At 34.0% G+C, this 19,111-nt stretch overlaps 1 protein-coding gene across 2 annotated transcripts; it reads right to left on the minus strand.

Annotated features, from left to right (window-relative positions):
* Positions 1-2,314: 2,314 nt before the first annotated feature.
* LOC123888770 (transportin MOS14) lies at positions 2,315-18,462 on the minus strand. 2 transcript variants are annotated; one of them, XM_045937929.1, is made up of 24 exons: positions 17,988-18,462; positions 17,082-17,180; positions 16,734-16,958; positions 16,519-16,638; positions 16,222-16,305; positions 16,084-16,143; positions 15,404-15,532; positions 15,087-15,148; positions 14,670-14,726; positions 12,458-12,578; positions 11,643-11,777; positions 11,168-11,248; positions 10,227-10,340; positions 10,044-10,123; positions 9,635-9,770; positions 9,229-9,378; positions 8,239-8,324; positions 6,222-6,409; positions 6,035-6,127; positions 5,444-5,631; positions 5,171-5,282; positions 4,540-4,697; positions 3,767-3,883; positions 2,315-2,951 (listed from the first exon to the last, which is right to left on the minus strand). In XM_045937929.1, the coding sequence occupies exons 1-24, from the start codon at positions 18,201-18,203 to the stop codon at positions 2,727-2,729; spliced, it is 3,036 nt and encodes a 1,011-aa protein (XP_045793885.1). In that variant the 5' UTR covers positions 18,204-18,462; the 3' UTR covers positions 2,315-2,726. The 2 variants fall into 2 exon arrangements, with proteins under 2 accessions (XP_045793885.1, XP_045793886.1); XM_045937930.1 differs by lacking the exon at positions 17,988-18,462 and having other exon boundaries at positions 16,784-16,958; positions 17,082-17,179.
* Between the last annotated feature and the right edge of the window lie 649 nt (positions 18,463-19,111).

Below are 19,111 nucleotides of genomic sequence, written 5' to 3' on the forward strand. Positions count from 1 at the left end.
TTTCGAGTCTATTGAGTTCTTATATTTAAATATTTATAAAGTGAATAATTTTAAAATTATGAGACTCTTATAAATTATAAGGATAAAAAAGTAATTTAATTATATCATCCCTCCCATCCCCTCGTGAACCAAACATATTTTCAATTAAAATCTCTCTCCTCCCCCTCCCCTTCCCTCTTTTGAACCAAACACATCTGCAATTAAATTTTTTCCCTCCCCTCCCCTTCCCTCCCCTCCCCTCTATAAAAATCCCTCCCCCCCCCTTCTACTCTTTTGAACCAAACAAACCCTAATAGTAATGGTTCTAGTGGGATAGGAAGTAGCAGAAACAATACTTGTACACCTTTAACAGAAAATTTTACAAGTGGATCGGGAAGTGTTGACAACAACAATCCTCTTTGGGCTTATGTGACGGTGCTGCAAAAACTACGAATGTTAGATGGAAGTGCAACTTTTGCAAGGAAGAATATAATGGCTCTTATTATAAGGTTAAATCTCATTTGTTGAGACAAAAGAATAAGGGGATAGCTATTTGTACAAAAGTGACAAGTGAATATTTGGTTGAGATGTCAGATCTTGAACTGAATGCTTCTAAAAAGGTAGAATCTGTACAAGTTCCTTTCCTGGCTGGAACTACAAATTTGAATCCACCGGTTGACAAGAATAAAAGAAGAAGAGGAGACGATGGACCTTTGTCAAAGGCATTTAACAATGAGGCAAGAGACCATTTATCAGCTCAAATAGCTAGGTTATTTTATTCTTTTGGTTTGCCATTCAATGTTGCTAGTTATTATAACTTGGAGGAATGTAGCCTGATATATTAGTGTTTGTAGCATCAGAAAATGCACTAATGAAATAAGGGTTTGCTAGTTATTAATTTACTATTCTATTAATGTCTGCTAATTGCAAACAAAAGAGAAAACAAAAACAAATATAAGGCTCAGCACATGTAAACTAACAAAACGCAAATCAAGGGAACAGAACAGCAACAAACAAAGCAACAATAGTGCAATACAAATACCTTTGTGATTGTGAGTGACTTTGTCTTCTAGCTTTACTTGCCAGATCTATGAACTTTGTTGCAATTTGCGGTTTTGAAACAAACTGTGAACTGTGAACTTTGTCTGCCGTAGGGTTTACAATAGAAACATATAAAACAAGAATTTGAAAAGTTTGTGTTCGGAAAAAGAAAAAAATAAAATAAAATAAATGTGAACAGTTTTTTTGTTTGGTAAAACGTACCGCGCGCGTACCACTTCCGTACCGCATGCGTACCGCACTTGAAATTCAAAAAAAAAAAAAAAAAAAACTGGGTACTCAGGCGGTACGGGGGAGTACCGTACGCGTACCCGGTACACTGCGCGAACCGGAGTACCCGTGCAACATAGTTCATAATGCATACACAATATTGTCCTTGTGACAAACAAATTACACACACGAAACAAATGTAGAACATTCCCAATTATTTGAAAACCACAACTCTAAATCTGAACCAAATTTGCAGTGAAAAGTGTTGATATTGAACACTCCTATGCACACACACCTCTCTTAGACCTTGAAGGCAACATATATGGAGCTGAATTGGATTCCACCGATCAAAAAGGCAAGCACGATATTTGTTAATCCAGTATGAGTTGATTAGTGGAAAAGAACTTCAAAATGCCGCAAAAATCAAAACTGTGCAATTGACAAGCACGGTGGAAAGAAAATAACCTAATTTTGGTGTGAAACATAAAAGAAAAAAAGTCTTGCTGCAGAGTTTGTAAAAGCCTCAAGATTTTGTGATATTGTTGAAAAAGTCTGATAAAAATAATCCAACAAAATATGTAGATTTTTTAATACCAAAAGACATTTTCTAAGTCCAGTGAAATATCTTAATTAAGTACCACAAAATTTATTTAGATTTCATAAAAGTCTTTATTGAATACCACAAAAATATTTATCATTAAAAAGTATTTTAAATCCTTCAAAATCCCAACTTAATAGTTGAAACCGGTCCTACTCATGACCCGTTTGAATTGACTTATTTTTTAACTTATGCAAATAAATAAGTTTTTATGTATTATTATAAATTTTTAAAGGTAGTTTATGAAAAAACAACTTATCCAATTTTTGTCAATGAGAACTTAGGAATTTACATAAAAATTTATTTATTTACATAAGCTATTTTCATAAGGTAAAAAAATAAGTCAAATCTAAACGTACTCTTACCAGATAATTGAGCTCACAACACACAGTTATTCACTAGCTAATCAAATTCCATTTGTTATGGACTCTTGACAACCAAAAACTTTTTTGGTCAAAAAAAAAAAAATTTGAAGCACAGCAAATTCTGTTATAATTAATAATTATTCATGTTTTGTGCTACAACAAAAAATGGCTAAAAGTAAATAGCATTAATTTCCTTTCCTTCAAAATCTCTAATTCTATCAGCGGATGTCCCTTCACGGATATCCTGTACAATTTGGAAAGGGTTTTCTAGCCTGACTCTTTAGGGCCAAAATTGGGGACATATACAGAGGAAAAAATTGCAGAAAAATAACGACGGAAAATGGTGAGGCAAATTATAATGTTAGGGCACCACGGTTGACTATACAAACCTCATCAATTTACAACAAATGATACAGGTACCGTTGGAAAAAATGATAAGGTGCCTCATCAACTCTTCAATCTGCTTGCTGAAATTCGCATCAGTTAAAGACTAATCTAACATGTTTGTGCAGATATCAAGTCAGATTTGGAATATTTCGGTGGGCATCGGCAAATTCCCGAACCAAACGCTTTAAAACTCTCCCACCCTTCCCTTGCATATGTCCAAAATCGCTCTTCAATCCATCAGAGTTCTTGCTCTCAAGATAATCAGAGGCTGCAGCAGCAAGGGCCTTGGACCAAAGGGGCACTAGGGTATCTGCTTCTCCATGGTTTAGGTATTCCACGGGAAGAGCCTGAACCTGAAAATTCACATGGCCAATCAAACTGAGCACAAGACAGACCTATAAGATCACAATGCCCATATAGACAGCAAGTACATAATCGAGCTAGACACTAACTAATCTACATTGTTCGTCAATTTTTAGGACCTGGCAATTACTTATAAAAATGCATGAAATAATAAACACACCATGGAGCAGATGGTTGGAGTTTCATATCCATGCACACTAGCGTATGCAAAAATAATTCAGCTTTGACTTTTAGCTCATACATTAAGAAAGTTGGCACGATACTAGTTGTTCTTTGGGTCACATCTAAATTTTCCTATACACAGTGCAGATCACTAGGCCATTTCCAATTTGACGGACCATAATTTGGACGAGTGGAACTTTTAATACCCCTCACTATTTGCAGCCTATTCAATTGACTTCAACCACATGCACCTGACTCTCTTGACCGTAGGCCTCTAGAAGATAACTTCACAGCCAATGCAAGTCCGGTCAAATGAAGCCAAAAAGAGCTCAGTTCACTAGGCAAGAAGCAATTCATCATACCATTCCTAATCAAAACATAATATGTTGGTCCAAATTTGAACCAAATACATTCTGACTTTTGCTTATATTTAAGACCGGAGGGAGTATGTGATATATGATATGGTGGAAAAGAAAAATCATAACCAGTTTACAATTCAAGTCTCAACAAAACAGAAAATTTTTTAAAAATCCAACCCTAACTGCCTGGTTTCGATATAGGACAAGTCAAACAAAAAAGCAAAACTTAAATGCAACATAATAACAATATAATGTAGGCAAAAAAGCAAAGAGTAGAGAGAGACCGCTGAGTGTAGCCATCCATTAAGTGTTTGCCAACAAAGTATAGGCTTCCATGATGTTCTTTCAGATAAAGTGCAAATTGCTGCCAGTTGTTGCAGAATTGTTGCACACTTGTGAACCTATCATGTAAAACAGATTCTCATGGTTATTATGGATCAACCAAAGCTATGAGCCTCCACGTATATCAGGCTAAAAGGACAATTAATATTGAAACAAGGGAGGAGAAGAGAAAATAACATAAGAAAAGAAAACTTGCCGCTCGACACTCTTGGGTTAAGAACATATCAAGATATATAATTAGAGAAAAGGCTTGTTCAAAAAAAAAAAAATTAGAGAAAAGGCGGTTATCATTTTCAAATATAAGCTGTTTTTTAGGGAACTCTTGTTTTTAAGAAAACCTATTTTTCAAATATAAGTTGTTTTTTAGGGAACTCTTGCTTTTATGAATCACTGAGGTAATCCAAGAAATTATATTTTCCCTCTTAAAATAATTATATGTTAAAGCCCTAATTGACTTTAGGTCCTGCACTGAAAATGTAAAACTGGGAAAATCTCAGTGGACATTGACAACGACTGATTTCTACAGAAATGCTTCAGAGGAAAGGTTACAACAGAACTATTTCTTAAAATAACTATGTAGCCAATATAATCCAAGCAGAATCAGAGCCTCTGTACTCTATCATTTCTCATTGCTTTGCTTCTACTTCAGCAAATAAACTAACATTTATTGGCTCTAGAGAATATTATAGCAATTTATTTACAGTGAGATACTTACCCGTGACATTGCAGACACACCGAGTAAGGCATACACAACATTAGATACAAGTCCCTCGCCGCTGTGGGATATGACATGAATGGCTGTGGCGTTGAATGACCCCTCAATAATACAATTCATACATTCTAACAAAGAGACAAGGCCCACATCTAAGAAACCTAAAGATTCGAAGAAATGAGAATCAGTCAACCACATGTAATAAGTATAAATATGAGATATACATATGCACCCGGAAAATTATGAATAAATGTTGTAACGCTTCAAGTATTATATTTATATATCTAATTCCATAAAACTGGAATAGAAATATCAAACTAAGATTAGCATATGTATAATTAGAAGGCATCGAAAAAGTCAACTGTTAGCTTTTATCAGAATTCAATATAATGTTACAATTTATACCTAAAATTGGTTTAGCTTACATGATTTTCATATATGGACCATGATGTTATTCATTTTCTTAGATTTATATAATTAAATTTCATACCCATTCTCCTTCACGGAAGAAAGGATTTACTTTTAAACTTTGCAACTTACAATTGTGTATTGCCGAAAAAGATATCCAACTAAACTCACTTAATTGAGGATTACTTATATAACAAAAACAATAAGCAATGTAGACTTTTCTTACAAGACAAATAAGACATTGCAGCTAGAGCAGCACCACGATGCATGGCTGTGCAGCATATAGCTGCTTTTTGTATAGAAACTTCAAGAAGAGAACCACAAGCTGAAAGGGCATCCTGTGACATATCATCAAACTGGTAAATATAAAGACTTCATTTTGACCGCAACGAATAAATCAAACCAATATTAATAAAAGAATTCACAATCAGGTTCTTCAACCTCACTTTAAATCTGGACCTACACTCCAACAAAGGAGTACATAAAAAAAATTAAAGACCTTGTTACAGGAGCGAATGAATATGGATGCAAAATTGGTGTAGGCCTCCACTAAGTCAGGTTCTTGGTCACATATGTAGGAAGAATTTAGAGCCATTACAGAAGTCGAATGAGTAAATCTTTCAAACATGGTAACAAATAAAGGTCCATACTCCTCTCGGTGACCAAATTCTTCAATGACAATGGAAGCTGAAAAATATTAACTGAATTAGCAAATAAGTAACGGTTCATTGCAATAACCTGGAGGGAGCTCAAAAACATTATCCAAATATGAAAACTAACACAAACTCCTGATTTCATGAGTCTCTATAAGACAAAATAAACAAATGAAGAAAAAGAGTACAAAACATATAAAGTAAAAAGCTAAATAATAACTTCATTAAAGGAGACCGCTAGATTCTCAAAACAAAATATACAACAAAAAAACTAGCAAGACACTATCTAACACACACTTCTCAACACACTTCCTCTATTGGTTAAAATCTATATGGGTCCCATCAAATTTATGTTAGATTCGCATGATATTCCAACCAACTCAGAATACGGGTAATCGGGTATTACATGAACACGAGATACCAGGAGAAAACCCTACCAGTTCTTATATAGCACTCATGACTTTGGAACAAAACAAAATTTGTCGATAGCCAATCCAGCACTTTGGGCAGTAGGGTGACAAAATGCTGACCTGAATATGCAAAAATAAAATAACATTTCTCACGATAAGAACTCATGAAATATCAACAAAACAAATGTGTTGTCCAAGAAGAAAGTGAGTAAACCTGAAGATTGAATAGCTAAGGAAAGAGCCCGGCAAGCTGCTACTGATAAAATACCACTCTCCATATGTTCAGAGGTAAAGATTTTCTCCAATGTGGGCCAGAAAACCCTTAACAGTAGAAGTATCAAGTCATCTGCAGCAGGTTCAGTTGGCACAGATATCGAAAGATGACTGAATACAGTTCCTATTCTGAATTTAAGGGATTGTCAATGATAGAAGGGTCAGAAAAAATGACCATGACAAATTTATACCGTCAAATATGGAACGCATAAAGAAGGAATAAGAATAGTAACAATTGATAGACAAAACTTAACGAATTCAATCTTAGAAGAAACAGTCCATTCTATGTGCAAAGTATGACTTGTGTTAGGCTGCGATTGATAAAAGTCTAGACAAAAGGTGCCAATGTACTGATAATATTGTTGCTTCCACAGCTTTTGCTGGAAGCTCCGGAACATACATTTACCGAAGTATCATGACACATTCTATTCTTTTGAGAGTTCATCAATATAAACCAAATATTCAAAAGACGGAACAATAGAAAAAAGTAAAGAGTAAAGTCTGGAAACAACTCAAATGACGAAAACAGTTAAAACATTTATATATATATATATATATATATATATATATATATATATATATATATATGGGTATTGCTAACACACCCACTCAAAAAATAGGTGTGTTAGCATGGTGCACCTTTTTTACTTTGACACAAATATCCACATCTCTTCTTTTTAAAACAACTAAAACTGATGGCTATTCATGTAAATTTATATTTTTCATTTTTTATTTCAATTAAATTAATTAATGTAGTCCCGTGAGCTTAGCTCAGTTGGTAGGGACATCGCACTATATGTGCAGGAGCCCGGGTTCGAACCCGGAACACTCCACTTATTCACCTTTAAGGTGGATTTTCTAGCCACTAGGCTACTTGACCAAAAAAAAAAATTAATTAATGTATACTAACTCATTTAATGCTTTGGCTTGCTTCTTCTTCATTCTTCTTTATTCCATCCTTTGAAATGTAAATGCGTTGCAAGGTAAAAAATAACTTGAAAATTTGGATATAATAACTGATTGATTTTGAAACAGGCTAACCAATCTTATTGGTACTTGATTTTAAGTGATTTCACAAATTATGATTTTTGGGAATGAAAATGGTATATTAGGGATATAAATGAGTAAATGACTAATCAAATTTTATCAATTCATTGTCCTTGTGAAATGAATCAATTACCGAACCATATTCATTAAAAAAATTAACCAATTTGTTCTCGTTCATGCAATGGATTCAGGTTGAAGGTCCAACTGTGGAGGTTTAGGCTTAGAACTGACGGCCATGAATAGAAAAAAGTGAAAGCTCATAGGAAAATTACATAAATAGCCATCACCTTTCGATAGTTTTTTTTTTTTTTTAAGTGGATATTTGGGTCAAAATAAAAAGGTGCACCATGCTAACACACCTATTTTTTGAGTGGGTGTGTGTTAGCATTACCCTATATATATATATATATATATATAAATATAAATAGAGAACTTGCAATTTCATTAATTCAACAGTTTTGAAAATACAATTTCCAACAGCAGAAACTATCCTGGAAGTCCAAATCAGCATTATATACAAAATGCAAAACAAAAGAAAAACCCAAGAACAGTTTGTCCTACAGTATACTAATAAAACTAATGGGCTTGAGTGAACACGACAACCTGGACATAATACTCCCTCCGTCCCTAATTATAAGTCGCCTTTGAAGAAATTTTTGTCCCTAAATATAAGCCCCTATACAATTTACTAGGTACATTTATTATTAATTTTTTTCCCAAACATAACCTTACTACTAATTTATCTTGGAAAATATGAAAAGTTACAGTACGTATGAATATATAAAGGGTACTTTTGGAAGATCAACATACAAAATGGACCCATTAAATTCACTAACCACTTTTCTTAATATATGTGAAAAAAGTCAGAGGTGCTTATAATAAGGGACAGAGGGGAGTATTCGCCAGTATACCTGTGCAATCCTCTAGAGGCAGCATTTAAAATTTGTGTATAAGAAGCAGGGTTCTGTTTAAGAGAAAGGCTCTTCTCTGGATCAACCTGAAAAAAGTAGGACGGGATCACCCAATTTAAAATGTTCTAAAACAAGTGTATTCAGAAATAAATAATGGCACAAAAAGTTGTTACAGATCAGAACAATTTTTTTCCCCACACGGACTAGGAATAGCTATAATTTCTTCAAGTAAAACATTCTGGACAATCCAAATGTTCAGCTGTGAAAAACATCACAATTGTCCTGCTTGGACTTGCTGTGACATCAATAACCTCTATTTTTTAAGTGTATGGTCAAAATAAAATTGCTTTTATATGACACCAAAAACAGAAAACCTCTGTTATTACGAAGCAAGGAATTGATGTTTCTACTAGGAAACAAGTATTTCAAAAACAAAATTTTGTTCTTTATAATAATGTTTTTACAAAACCACTTTAAAAAGTTTTTTTTTTCTTTTTACAGAGACAAAGAGCAATACTTACAAAAGCAGAAAATATAGCAAGGACAAATGCATCTTTAGAGCACATGTGAAACAGTAGATGCTACTCTTTAGACATAGCAAACATACTAGAAATTGAGACAAGAAAGACGGTCGAGATTCGGAAACATGAAATAGATGGACTGATAATCATCATATAATAACAAATGAAGCAATAAAGAAAGTCGCGAAGCAATCTTTATCCATTTACACCTTGTGCATTCTATCTCTAGTGAGAAAAATATGATTTAGAAACCAGAATTTATAATAGTCAGCAACTTTTAAACACCAAATCATAAGAATTCTTATCTTCGCATAGAATTAACATACAGCAAATTTTGTTTTCATTGTCCGAGAACACCTTTAAAACCAACTACATATGTAAATTGTGGAGAAACTGATAAAATACAACTGAAACAACCAGCAAGCATACAAAACAAAGACAGTGTGCATGATGGGGAAAAAAGGCTCACAAGTTTGCCAATAGCTTCATAGCTAGACGAGAGTAACCTAGCCAATAAGTTGCTCTTCAACTCTAGATTAGGAACAGAACCAAGGACGAGACTTATTGCATGCATAACTTCTTCCTCATCTTCCAAAGATAAATGCCACTTCTCTAACCCCTACAAGAACAGACATAACTTATTGAGAAAGATATCGTATACTAGTATTTTATTTTTGGAATGTCATATACTACTCTTGAAAATAGAGAATGTTCGGTAAGATGAAGAAAAACTGTAGTAGACAACTCACAGTTATCAAACATGTGGAGAAAGAAATGACATCAACAGAATTTCACACACACAATGCATCACACAACTGCATACATAATATTAACATGCAGAAACATAATCTTCTGTAAGCACAGATAGGAACTACCTCTCCAATCCACATTAAAATTTCCAAATGAGAAGGTTCATAAATTACTACAGGAGCATCTTCACAGACTTTACGCAGGGCAGACGCACATGCATTAGAAGAAAGTGGTTCAGAAATCCCGATAGCAAGGAATAATCTGAAAGAAGAAAGATTGTAGCCCAACATGAGATGTGTATTTCAGAGAATTGTCCATTAGAAATAAGTATGTTAAGTTCAACACAGCTATCTTTAGGTTTAACTGAATGAAATTAAATATGATTTTGTGTCAAAAAAAATAATTAAATATGATTGGAAATATCTATCAAACATAAATTATCGTAAGGTAGTTAAAAATAATAAAACGAGATGAGAGACCAGTGAATTCATTAGTTGTGAATGCGACAGGAAAATGGATTCTTTTAGTACTCACAGCAAGGGTCTAAAATTTTCCTTAAAAGTGGATATCCACTTGGAATAAGAACCAATTGCATCTGCTAGAGATCTGTATACCTAAAACAAAAGTACACTTTTCAATGTCAAGAAAGTAGAACAAACTGCTTAGAAACAAAAGCTACCAATGGAGGAAATGAGAGAAAGATTATATATTACTCACAATGCAAATGAAACCCTTTAAGCCATCAGAAGGCTTACTCGATAACATGGACACCAACTGCATGACTGCAGAGAAATCGAAACTTTTGCCATCCTGTATGATTACATCGGAAGCCTGTAGTAAAAGCAAGAGTTACCATAAATAACGTGGGTATAGAATAAGTTGTCTGTGTTTTATGTTTTAAATTAAAAGGTACAGCATAAGCTTTTCAGTAAGCAACAGTGACAGAGTGGACAGTCTACTATTGCTGAGGTATATGCAATGCATAACACTTGATTAGTAGCAATAAAAAATCAACATAGGAAGTTAGGAACTAAAATATAAATGCAAACATGCATGATAAAAGAAGATAAGCACATGCATTAAAATAAATAAACAAAATTTGTCAAAATAAATAAATAAACAAAGTAAGACAAACATCATACTAAGTTTCTCACACAAAAATGTACAAATGGAAAGAGTTATCCCAACGAACATTTTTCATTACAGAAAATCAACGCATAAGATTGCCAAGATAATTTAAATCTACTGAATATTCTTCGTGGACACTCAATTACAAGTTCATTAAAATGTAAACAATTTGAAGCAAGGGTAAGGTTAAAGAACCACCCAAAAGGCCTTCAAATTAAATGAAGTATAAGATTGCCAAGCCATCATTGAATATTTATCAGTTCATGATTTTATATGCAAAACCACTAATTATGTTGGTTTCCTCAAGCAGTCTCTATCTCAACTCCACTTTGCTCTTGATTTGCACAATGTATTTTCTACCTGCTTAATGTTAAATCCCCAACTTTCAGGTTTAGTAGCATGCATACCAACATTTGTTTCAACTATATAGATACTATGACCTGTCCCATTATTTTGTTCAAAAAGCCAGCCCGAATGCTATAATTAACAGGCTAATAAAGCATCCTATGAAAGCATCAAGTGGTACTCACAGCATTAAGAGCAAATAACTTGCTTTCCATTTCTTTCCAAGGGAGTGACAGATTTGGAGATGCACACCCACCTATAAAGAGCTGCAAATACACCGGTAATATGGAAACTATGAATTGAGATTTCACAGACAAAATTGACATTATGCACTGACAATTATGATCATTATTGTTAGACATTCGATAAGAAGAATGTTTGACGTATGTGAAAGAATACTATTGGGTCAGCTTTTCATCATAAGCAAGAATAAAAGTTTTCTAATTAAAATTATGTGAACAATTCAGATCAAATCTTCATTTGATCTAGCCACTATCATTAGTATATCCATTTATATAACACAACATGACCAAACATGCTAACAATTAGTGATTATCACAGTTACGAGTAATACTAATTATACCATAATAAAAGGTGTAAAACATCGCAGGAAATTAAGTCAGACAAGAAAGGAAAAAATATGAAACTTTCCAAAATCACCTTTTGCATAAATATTGTAGATCCTAACAGGTGACATATATCCACCAAAAGTTCTACTAGGTTCATTCTGAAATGTACAAGGCCATCGGGCAAATCGATCACTCTTCCTTCATCGTTGTATGTAGAATCATCCACCTGTTAAGCATCAGGAGGGTAAAAAATTTACTATAATGATTTACTTGTTAAATCTATGAGAAATCTAAACATGAATCATCACAAAATTAAAAATAAAATCAACCAACAGACCTGTGCACTTGAATAAAAGAAATGTTGAATGCACAATTACAAACAAAAACGAATTCCACACTAAACATTTGTTTTAATATTAGTTGGTTGACGTTTTCAATGGGACAATAATAGATCAATAACCAATTTAACTTTAGATAACAAACATTTTAACAGTGGATTGTATGATCTGTCCAGCCAATACAGTGTTCATTCGTGCAACTAACATACAATAACCATATTTCTGAACATTCACGCACAACAATTCCAAAATAATATATCTTATATTCATCAAATCTGTGTTACTAATTAGAACAAACAACCAATAGTAGTTTGGGAAATATTTATGGAGTCTATTTTAAACCAGTTTAAATATTGCTTCGAAAGAAGATTTTTTCATCAGCACCAACTTGTGTTAAATGGTAACAACAATCACAAGAGATACAGGTAGAGTGTCAGAATTTAGATCGTGTTAGACGATAAGTTCTATAACTTATGTGAATGGGTGCAAAAAATAACCACCGCAAAAAGGGGAAAATCTACATAAATTGATGCCCATACTGCAAAATGTAAAAAGATTAAGAATGAACCTGAGAGCGTAATATCAGTGAATCGAGTAATGCTGAAAACACAGGTGAAAAAATGGCTTCCACGTGTTTTCTTTTTGCACGATCTACATCAATGCCAAGTATATAGCTTGCAAGAGTGGACCTGTGACAATATATTTTATGTTCATTATGACCGTGTACCAAGGCATTGTCTAAAAGAGAGAATAAAAAACAATTAAAATTTGAAAAAACAAAGAAGCTCAAGAGTTCGGCAAGGCTTACAAATCTCTCTGCATACAAGCACTCAACCAGACATACATGCATGACCATACAACAACAACAACAACCAAGCCTTATCCCACGAAGTGGGGTCGGCTACATGGATCAAATGACGCCATAATGTTCTACTATTACGTAATTGATCCGTGTCATAGAGATTCAACTAAATTCTATGTTGGCTGTCAACTGCCTAACACAACCTTCTCCCTTTATCCGGGCTTGGGACCAGCTATGCATAGCAAGGCTAACAACATGCATGACCATAATAACAATAATATTCAATCACCCAAGCTGGCCTCGTGCACAAGTAAACATCAACCAGGTTGAGTTGAGACAACCGTATGATTTAGCATGTGAATACTTAAGAATTCAAAGAACAACTGATTAGGGATAAATTGTGTGTCTTGATAGTCTACACAAGGCCTGCATATGTGTTTCATATTGTTTGTGCAGGCTTGTCATGCTAGATGCAATGAAGCAGAGTCGCATGTCATTGATCTAGCCGTTCTGAGATTCTTGTCAAAACCTCAAAGCATATCTTTTAAGTATTGAAAATGGTTAACTATCCCTGGGTCAAGAGACTCCAGAGAACACAGAGTAGTGCATCAATCTTCTTTTTGGGGTAGGAAGATGAACCTATGGAACATTCCCAAGCTTTCTTGTAAGGTGATATGAGTATGACTGACATTGCCTCAGAAACCAAATTTTTATAGTTGCACAAAACCTTTAAGTGGCAATCTGATAAATTCCCATGCCATAAAGGACAAGAAACTTATATCTGTTGAAACAACAGAGTTTTAAGGGAGTTCAATCAGAGGGAACATTCTTAGAGAAATCAAAAAACACTGGAAAACTTTCTCTTATGATTAATTAAAGTAGGTTTAACTACACATTTGGTCCCTTACGTTTATTTTAGGTTTCAATTTGGTCCCTTACGTTTAAAAAGTATCAATTTGGTCCCTTACGTTTATTTTAAGTTTCAAGTTAGTCCTTTCCGTTAGTTTTGTCACTAACACCGTTTGAATAGTACACGTGTCAGCGTGTCCAAGTGCCACGTGTCAGTCCACGTATGCAAATTGACTGCCACATGTGACAAAATTGACGGAAAGGACCAACTTGAAACCTAAAATAAACGTAAGGGACCAAATTGATACTTTTTAAACGTAAGGGACCAAATGTATAGTTAAGCCATTAAAGTAAGATTACCAAAAACAAATAAGAGAAACACAGAGTACATAAAAAAAGGATTGTGAAAGTCTAGATATAAAAAGAATCATCCAAAGAACACCAGAACCATGGGAGCGTATCCCAATAACCTCTGGAATGGCCATCAGACATTATATATGAATGTCACCAGAAAGTTGATTGTCAGTGGAAATTCACCAGAAAGAGTTGCAGTAGGAAGGGATTGCTAGTATTGAGGCCCGGTGAGGAAGGATTTTCCCCAAGGAGTGTTGTGGAGGCAGTGGGTTTAGTATTTCATTGGAAGGTAAAAAATGAAGACTGCTATATTAACAGTTCAAGAATTCCAAAAAGAAACTGATTGAGGGATAAATGTAGTCTGGACAGTCATAGACTCATAGTACACTGATTCAATCCTAATTATACAGATCTACAATCCTAAAATAATTCATAAGATTGCACCTATTCAATTCTACCATGTATAAGTAATATGTTACCACAAATATATATATATATATACGGTATAAGATGATCTGACGTGAACATAACCCAAGAAGATATAATATTATATCAATTAGCAACATGAATAATAATAAAAAAAAAAATCACATACTAAGGAAAATAAATGGATCCGCGCAACTCTAGCAAGAAGAGACAGAAACGAAAAAGAGAGCTGATTGACAAAAAGATAAAGCAACACAAAGATATCACGCGCATACAAATGTGCAAAATTGACAAGAGTGTAGATAGGTAAACTAAAACCAAATGTGAAATCTTACTAAAATTGCATTACCAAAACTGTAGGGTTGAGTCTGCAATCTCCCAATCTTCACTTGGAAATGCCACACAGCTGCTAGCATATTCATTTCAACAGTTTCATTTCAAACTGACCAAATCTATAATAATATGTTTTATGCGAGTAAGCTGATTAGAAATATGCAAAACTGAGACAATATGAGAAATTTTCTTTTAAAATATGTCCATGCACTGTGCAGGTTTCCATATCGCAAATCCTCATCTCAATTATTAATCAAACATTATCCTTTTATAGTTATATATATTTTAATGTGACAGCATCTTAGGTCCACAAATTACAGCATCAATACTTTAAATTCAATCATTATATTGAATGGAACATCATCTAATAAATCTCTAAAATCCTTGACTGCGTACAGCTATGAAAAAATCCAATAAATTGTTGATATATCACCTCAGGAGTGCATCTGTCATTGCAATGGCTTCGGCGCTTGCTTCTACAATTAAAGATGGAGCCTAGCACAGATTAACCAGTGTGACAAGTTAAATGAGACACATATGTCTTGTTCACAGGGCAACAAAAATGAAAATAACTAATGGTAACCATAGGTAATTGAGTAATTCTTATCCATCAAATAACATGTAAGATTAAATATACAATAGACTCCATAAGTATGAATTTACATTAACTAAACAGACAGCAAACAAAAAGGTACCTATAAAAGGGACTCTCAAAATCCTAGGGAACAGAAATACATATTCAATACTTACAGCCTGCCCAATTTCTGACAACAAACAAGCAAGGCCACCAATTACTTTCATGTCTCCCCTATTAAGAGCTGGAAAAAGAAGTACTTCCTTCAGATAATGTACTCTGCATAACAAAATTTGTGGCACTCCCTAAAGAAAACCCAAATCAAAATCAATACATAACCAATTCTCAGAGACAGGGCATAGAGAAGTACAATGTGCAAAGCAAAAATACACTAGTTTTAACTAGTAAACTGCCTAAAAATTCATCCCATATTTATGAAGAAAATATTGGACATAAAAATTCTGAAAAATCATAGTTTCATCCGCAATTGAACCAACTTCCTATAGTAGTAAAAGTCCATTGCTTCTGTCAGTCCTTTTCATATATGACAATATAGTTAGTTACATATGACAATATAGTTAGTTACATGATATGACAAATTTAAGCACCTTCCCAACTATAAAACCTAGTATATAACTTCAAGTTTTGAACAGAAAATAAAACCTAAGAGTGCGAGAAAGTACATACATCAAGCACATAGTACAATAACTTAAACAATGGCATACACGTGCAAATAAGCTAAACTGGTAGAAACCAGGCACCCTATAATTACTTAAGCACCTCCTATTGGGTCCTAACATAAACAGATCAAGACACAAGACTTTAAATGGCCTTCCATCAGAGTGGGTAACCATACCTCGTGTTTAGTCACAAGTTCAACAAGAACTTCAATGGCAAGATCAAATGATGTAGAATCCTACACAGAAAATGTGAATATAAAATAGTAGTCATTAATAATCCATCGTAAGAAACAAGTGTGTGAGAACTGAATTACCTGCAATGAGTTAAATACAAAATTTAGAAGTGGGTGAGCTGCCAATGTTTCTGGAGAAATCTCAGAGAAGCAACCTGCTCTGACCTAAACCAAAGAAGACCATACAAGAATAAATAAAAAACAACAAGAGAACTGAGCTTGATCCAAAAAATAAAAAAAAGAAAAGAGAGAGAGAGAGAGAACTGAGCAAAATATGTCTTGTACAGCAAACAAACAGGCTTAAAATAATACAACTCTAAAAGAATGCACCGTGGTGCAATTGCCAAAAACAAATGAGTCGTCGGTATAACGGCATACCCAGCTCAATAAGCAGCGCAAAATTTTTCTGTTCCGTTCATTCTGTTGTACAGAACCATCAAAATTTATTTCAGATTGCCGCAGCAGGAACTCGAGAACCATTGGTGTATGAGACAAAAGCTGTAAAACAAAAATGTGTGTGGAAATTCAGTGTTAGAGAAAGAAGTACATAAATACGGCACTGAGGATCGTATCAAAAGCAAAAGTTCCTAAACCTCTTGGGTATAATGGCTTATGTGTAACGAATTAATTTTAGAATCAATACGTTGGTTGTCAACAACTTCCTCCGGCAGGACAGTGAGCATCTCCAGGACAGCAATATTGCCATTATCTTCACTCTGCAGATTCCGGAGACTGTAAAAAAGCTGCTCTATTGGGTTTCCATGAGCAACAACTTGAAGTATGAGTGCAGAGAGTGCAAGACAGATCTGTGTTAAAAGCTGTCACGACAATAACAAAAAGCCAATTTAAACCAAATTGTTTTAAACATAAACACATCTTTAAGAAAACTAAAAATGTCTCCACATTCCCACAGAGCCATAAAAGAAAGAAAAACAATGCACCTGTGGAGGACCACTACTGAATCTTTTAACGGCAAGAAGAAGAGCATTTAACAAAGCATCCTTAGGTCCTGATTGCAGTTGATAACCTTCATTTTGTATCTGTAATTCGAAAAACGTAACAATAAACCGATCATAAAACACAGTTTTAAATTTCGGTCACTGTTGCTGCTATTGCAGGTAAATGCAGCTGATGCAATCATTAGTTACAAATGTTTTCATGGATTTTTATTTGAATTTAATGACTCTACATTGATAATGAAAATTTTCCTACACAATAATCATCAATCATAAACAAAGCTTTAAATTGCATTTGTAGTATCACGATTAAATGCAAATGCAGTTGATGCAAGCTTTGGTCATAGATTATTTGAATTCCACAGTTACGCAATGTAAACAAGTTTTACACAGACATCCAATCATATCACTCCTTATAGATATTTATATAGAAACTTAGAACATAATATAACAAAATGTGATAAGATGTTTAAGTACTAATTCTTGCAGGCATAGTTTTTTATTACATAAAATTGAGCTTCATAAAGTTAAAACAAGTTACCATCGTAAAAGACAAGTTACTACTCGTGATATATCAGTTACAGACCGGATACATCAATTATTCAATTAATCTAAAAAATTGAAGTTTTGTTTATTATCTAAGCTCATAAAATCACGTCACAATAAGTATAAAAACAAACTTTATGCGGCGGGTAAAAGCGTAGCATTATTTGGGCAAGAAGTTAAAAACGGAAAGTATTATAAGAGTGTGAAGAAAAAGTCAATAAAGAAACAATCGAAGTGTTAAGAACTTTTTGTAGTTCACACACAATAAGCGAAATCAAAAACTTTCAACTACAAAACAAAACTCAAATACGTGAAAATTGGCGCAATAAGAGAGAGAATAAGGACCTTGCGTTTGAGAATCTGAGCGGCGAAGAACTCGAGTTCGAAATTGGAAGCGAGAGGATGACGGTGATCGGAGGTGAGGATATTGGTGGCGACATCCCAAGCGGCGTGAGTTTGTTGAAACTGAACGAGCCATTGATTGGCTGCGACGCGGTTGCAGGATTGGGTATCGTGGTTAAGCACATGAACAGCTTCAGCAACCTTCATTGCCAATTCCATTTCTTAATTTTTTATTTTATTTTATTTATAAATAATAAATAAATAGAATAATTTAGAAATTGGGAGAAAAAAGATGATGATGGAAATGGAAGGAGATGGGAGAAGGCGACGCCTGTAACGAATCTGTTAACCGTTGTTGTTGTTGTTTTGTTCACCTAAATCATCGGACGGCTATGGGGATTTGTATGAAAGAATGAACAAGTGACATAGCGAGTGAGGGTGGTGAATAAGTGAGGGTTTGGTTTTGTTCCTCTACGACCCACACAACCTTAGGCCATTCCTATTGGTTCTTTGACTATTTTATCCTCGATACATTTCTCCTATTATTTCAAATATATTAAGTAAATTTTTGTAGAAAAGTAGAAAGTAAAATTGAAATTTATTATGAAATATAAGTAATAGTAATAATATATAAGTATAGAGGAGAGAAGAAGATAAGAGAGAAAGAATAGAGATTGTATTATTCTCATCAAGGTGTATCTTTACATGACAATACAAGTCCTATTTATAGGATAATATAATGGACCAGTGGAATGGGTCAATGCCTAATGGACATCCACCAAATTATTCATAACACTCCCCCTTGAATGTCTATCGAGGATATGTCTCGTTAAAACCTTACTAGAGAAAACCCATTGGGAAAAAATCCTATTGAAGGAAAAAGAGTACATCATCCTTTGTGTGTGAACTGCCTCATTAAAAACCTTACCAAGAAAAACTCAGTGGGACAAAACCATGGTTAAGGGAAAAAGAGTGCAGAACATATTTATATCTCCCCCTCATAAAGAGAATTATATATGAGACGAAGAAAATCAAATAATCTTATGTAGTTGTAGTAGTTGCTCAAAAGTTTTACTTGAAACTGACTTTGTAGAAAGACATGTCTTATCTTCTTTATCATATAATCT

The sequence above is a fragment of the Trifolium pratense genome, linkage group LG6 (genome assembly GCF_020283565.1).
Source record: "Trifolium pratense cultivar HEN17-A07 linkage group LG6, ARS_RC_1.1, whole genome shotgun sequence".
Taxonomy (NCBI): Eukaryota; Viridiplantae; Streptophyta; class Magnoliopsida; order Fabales; family Fabaceae; genus Trifolium; species Trifolium pratense.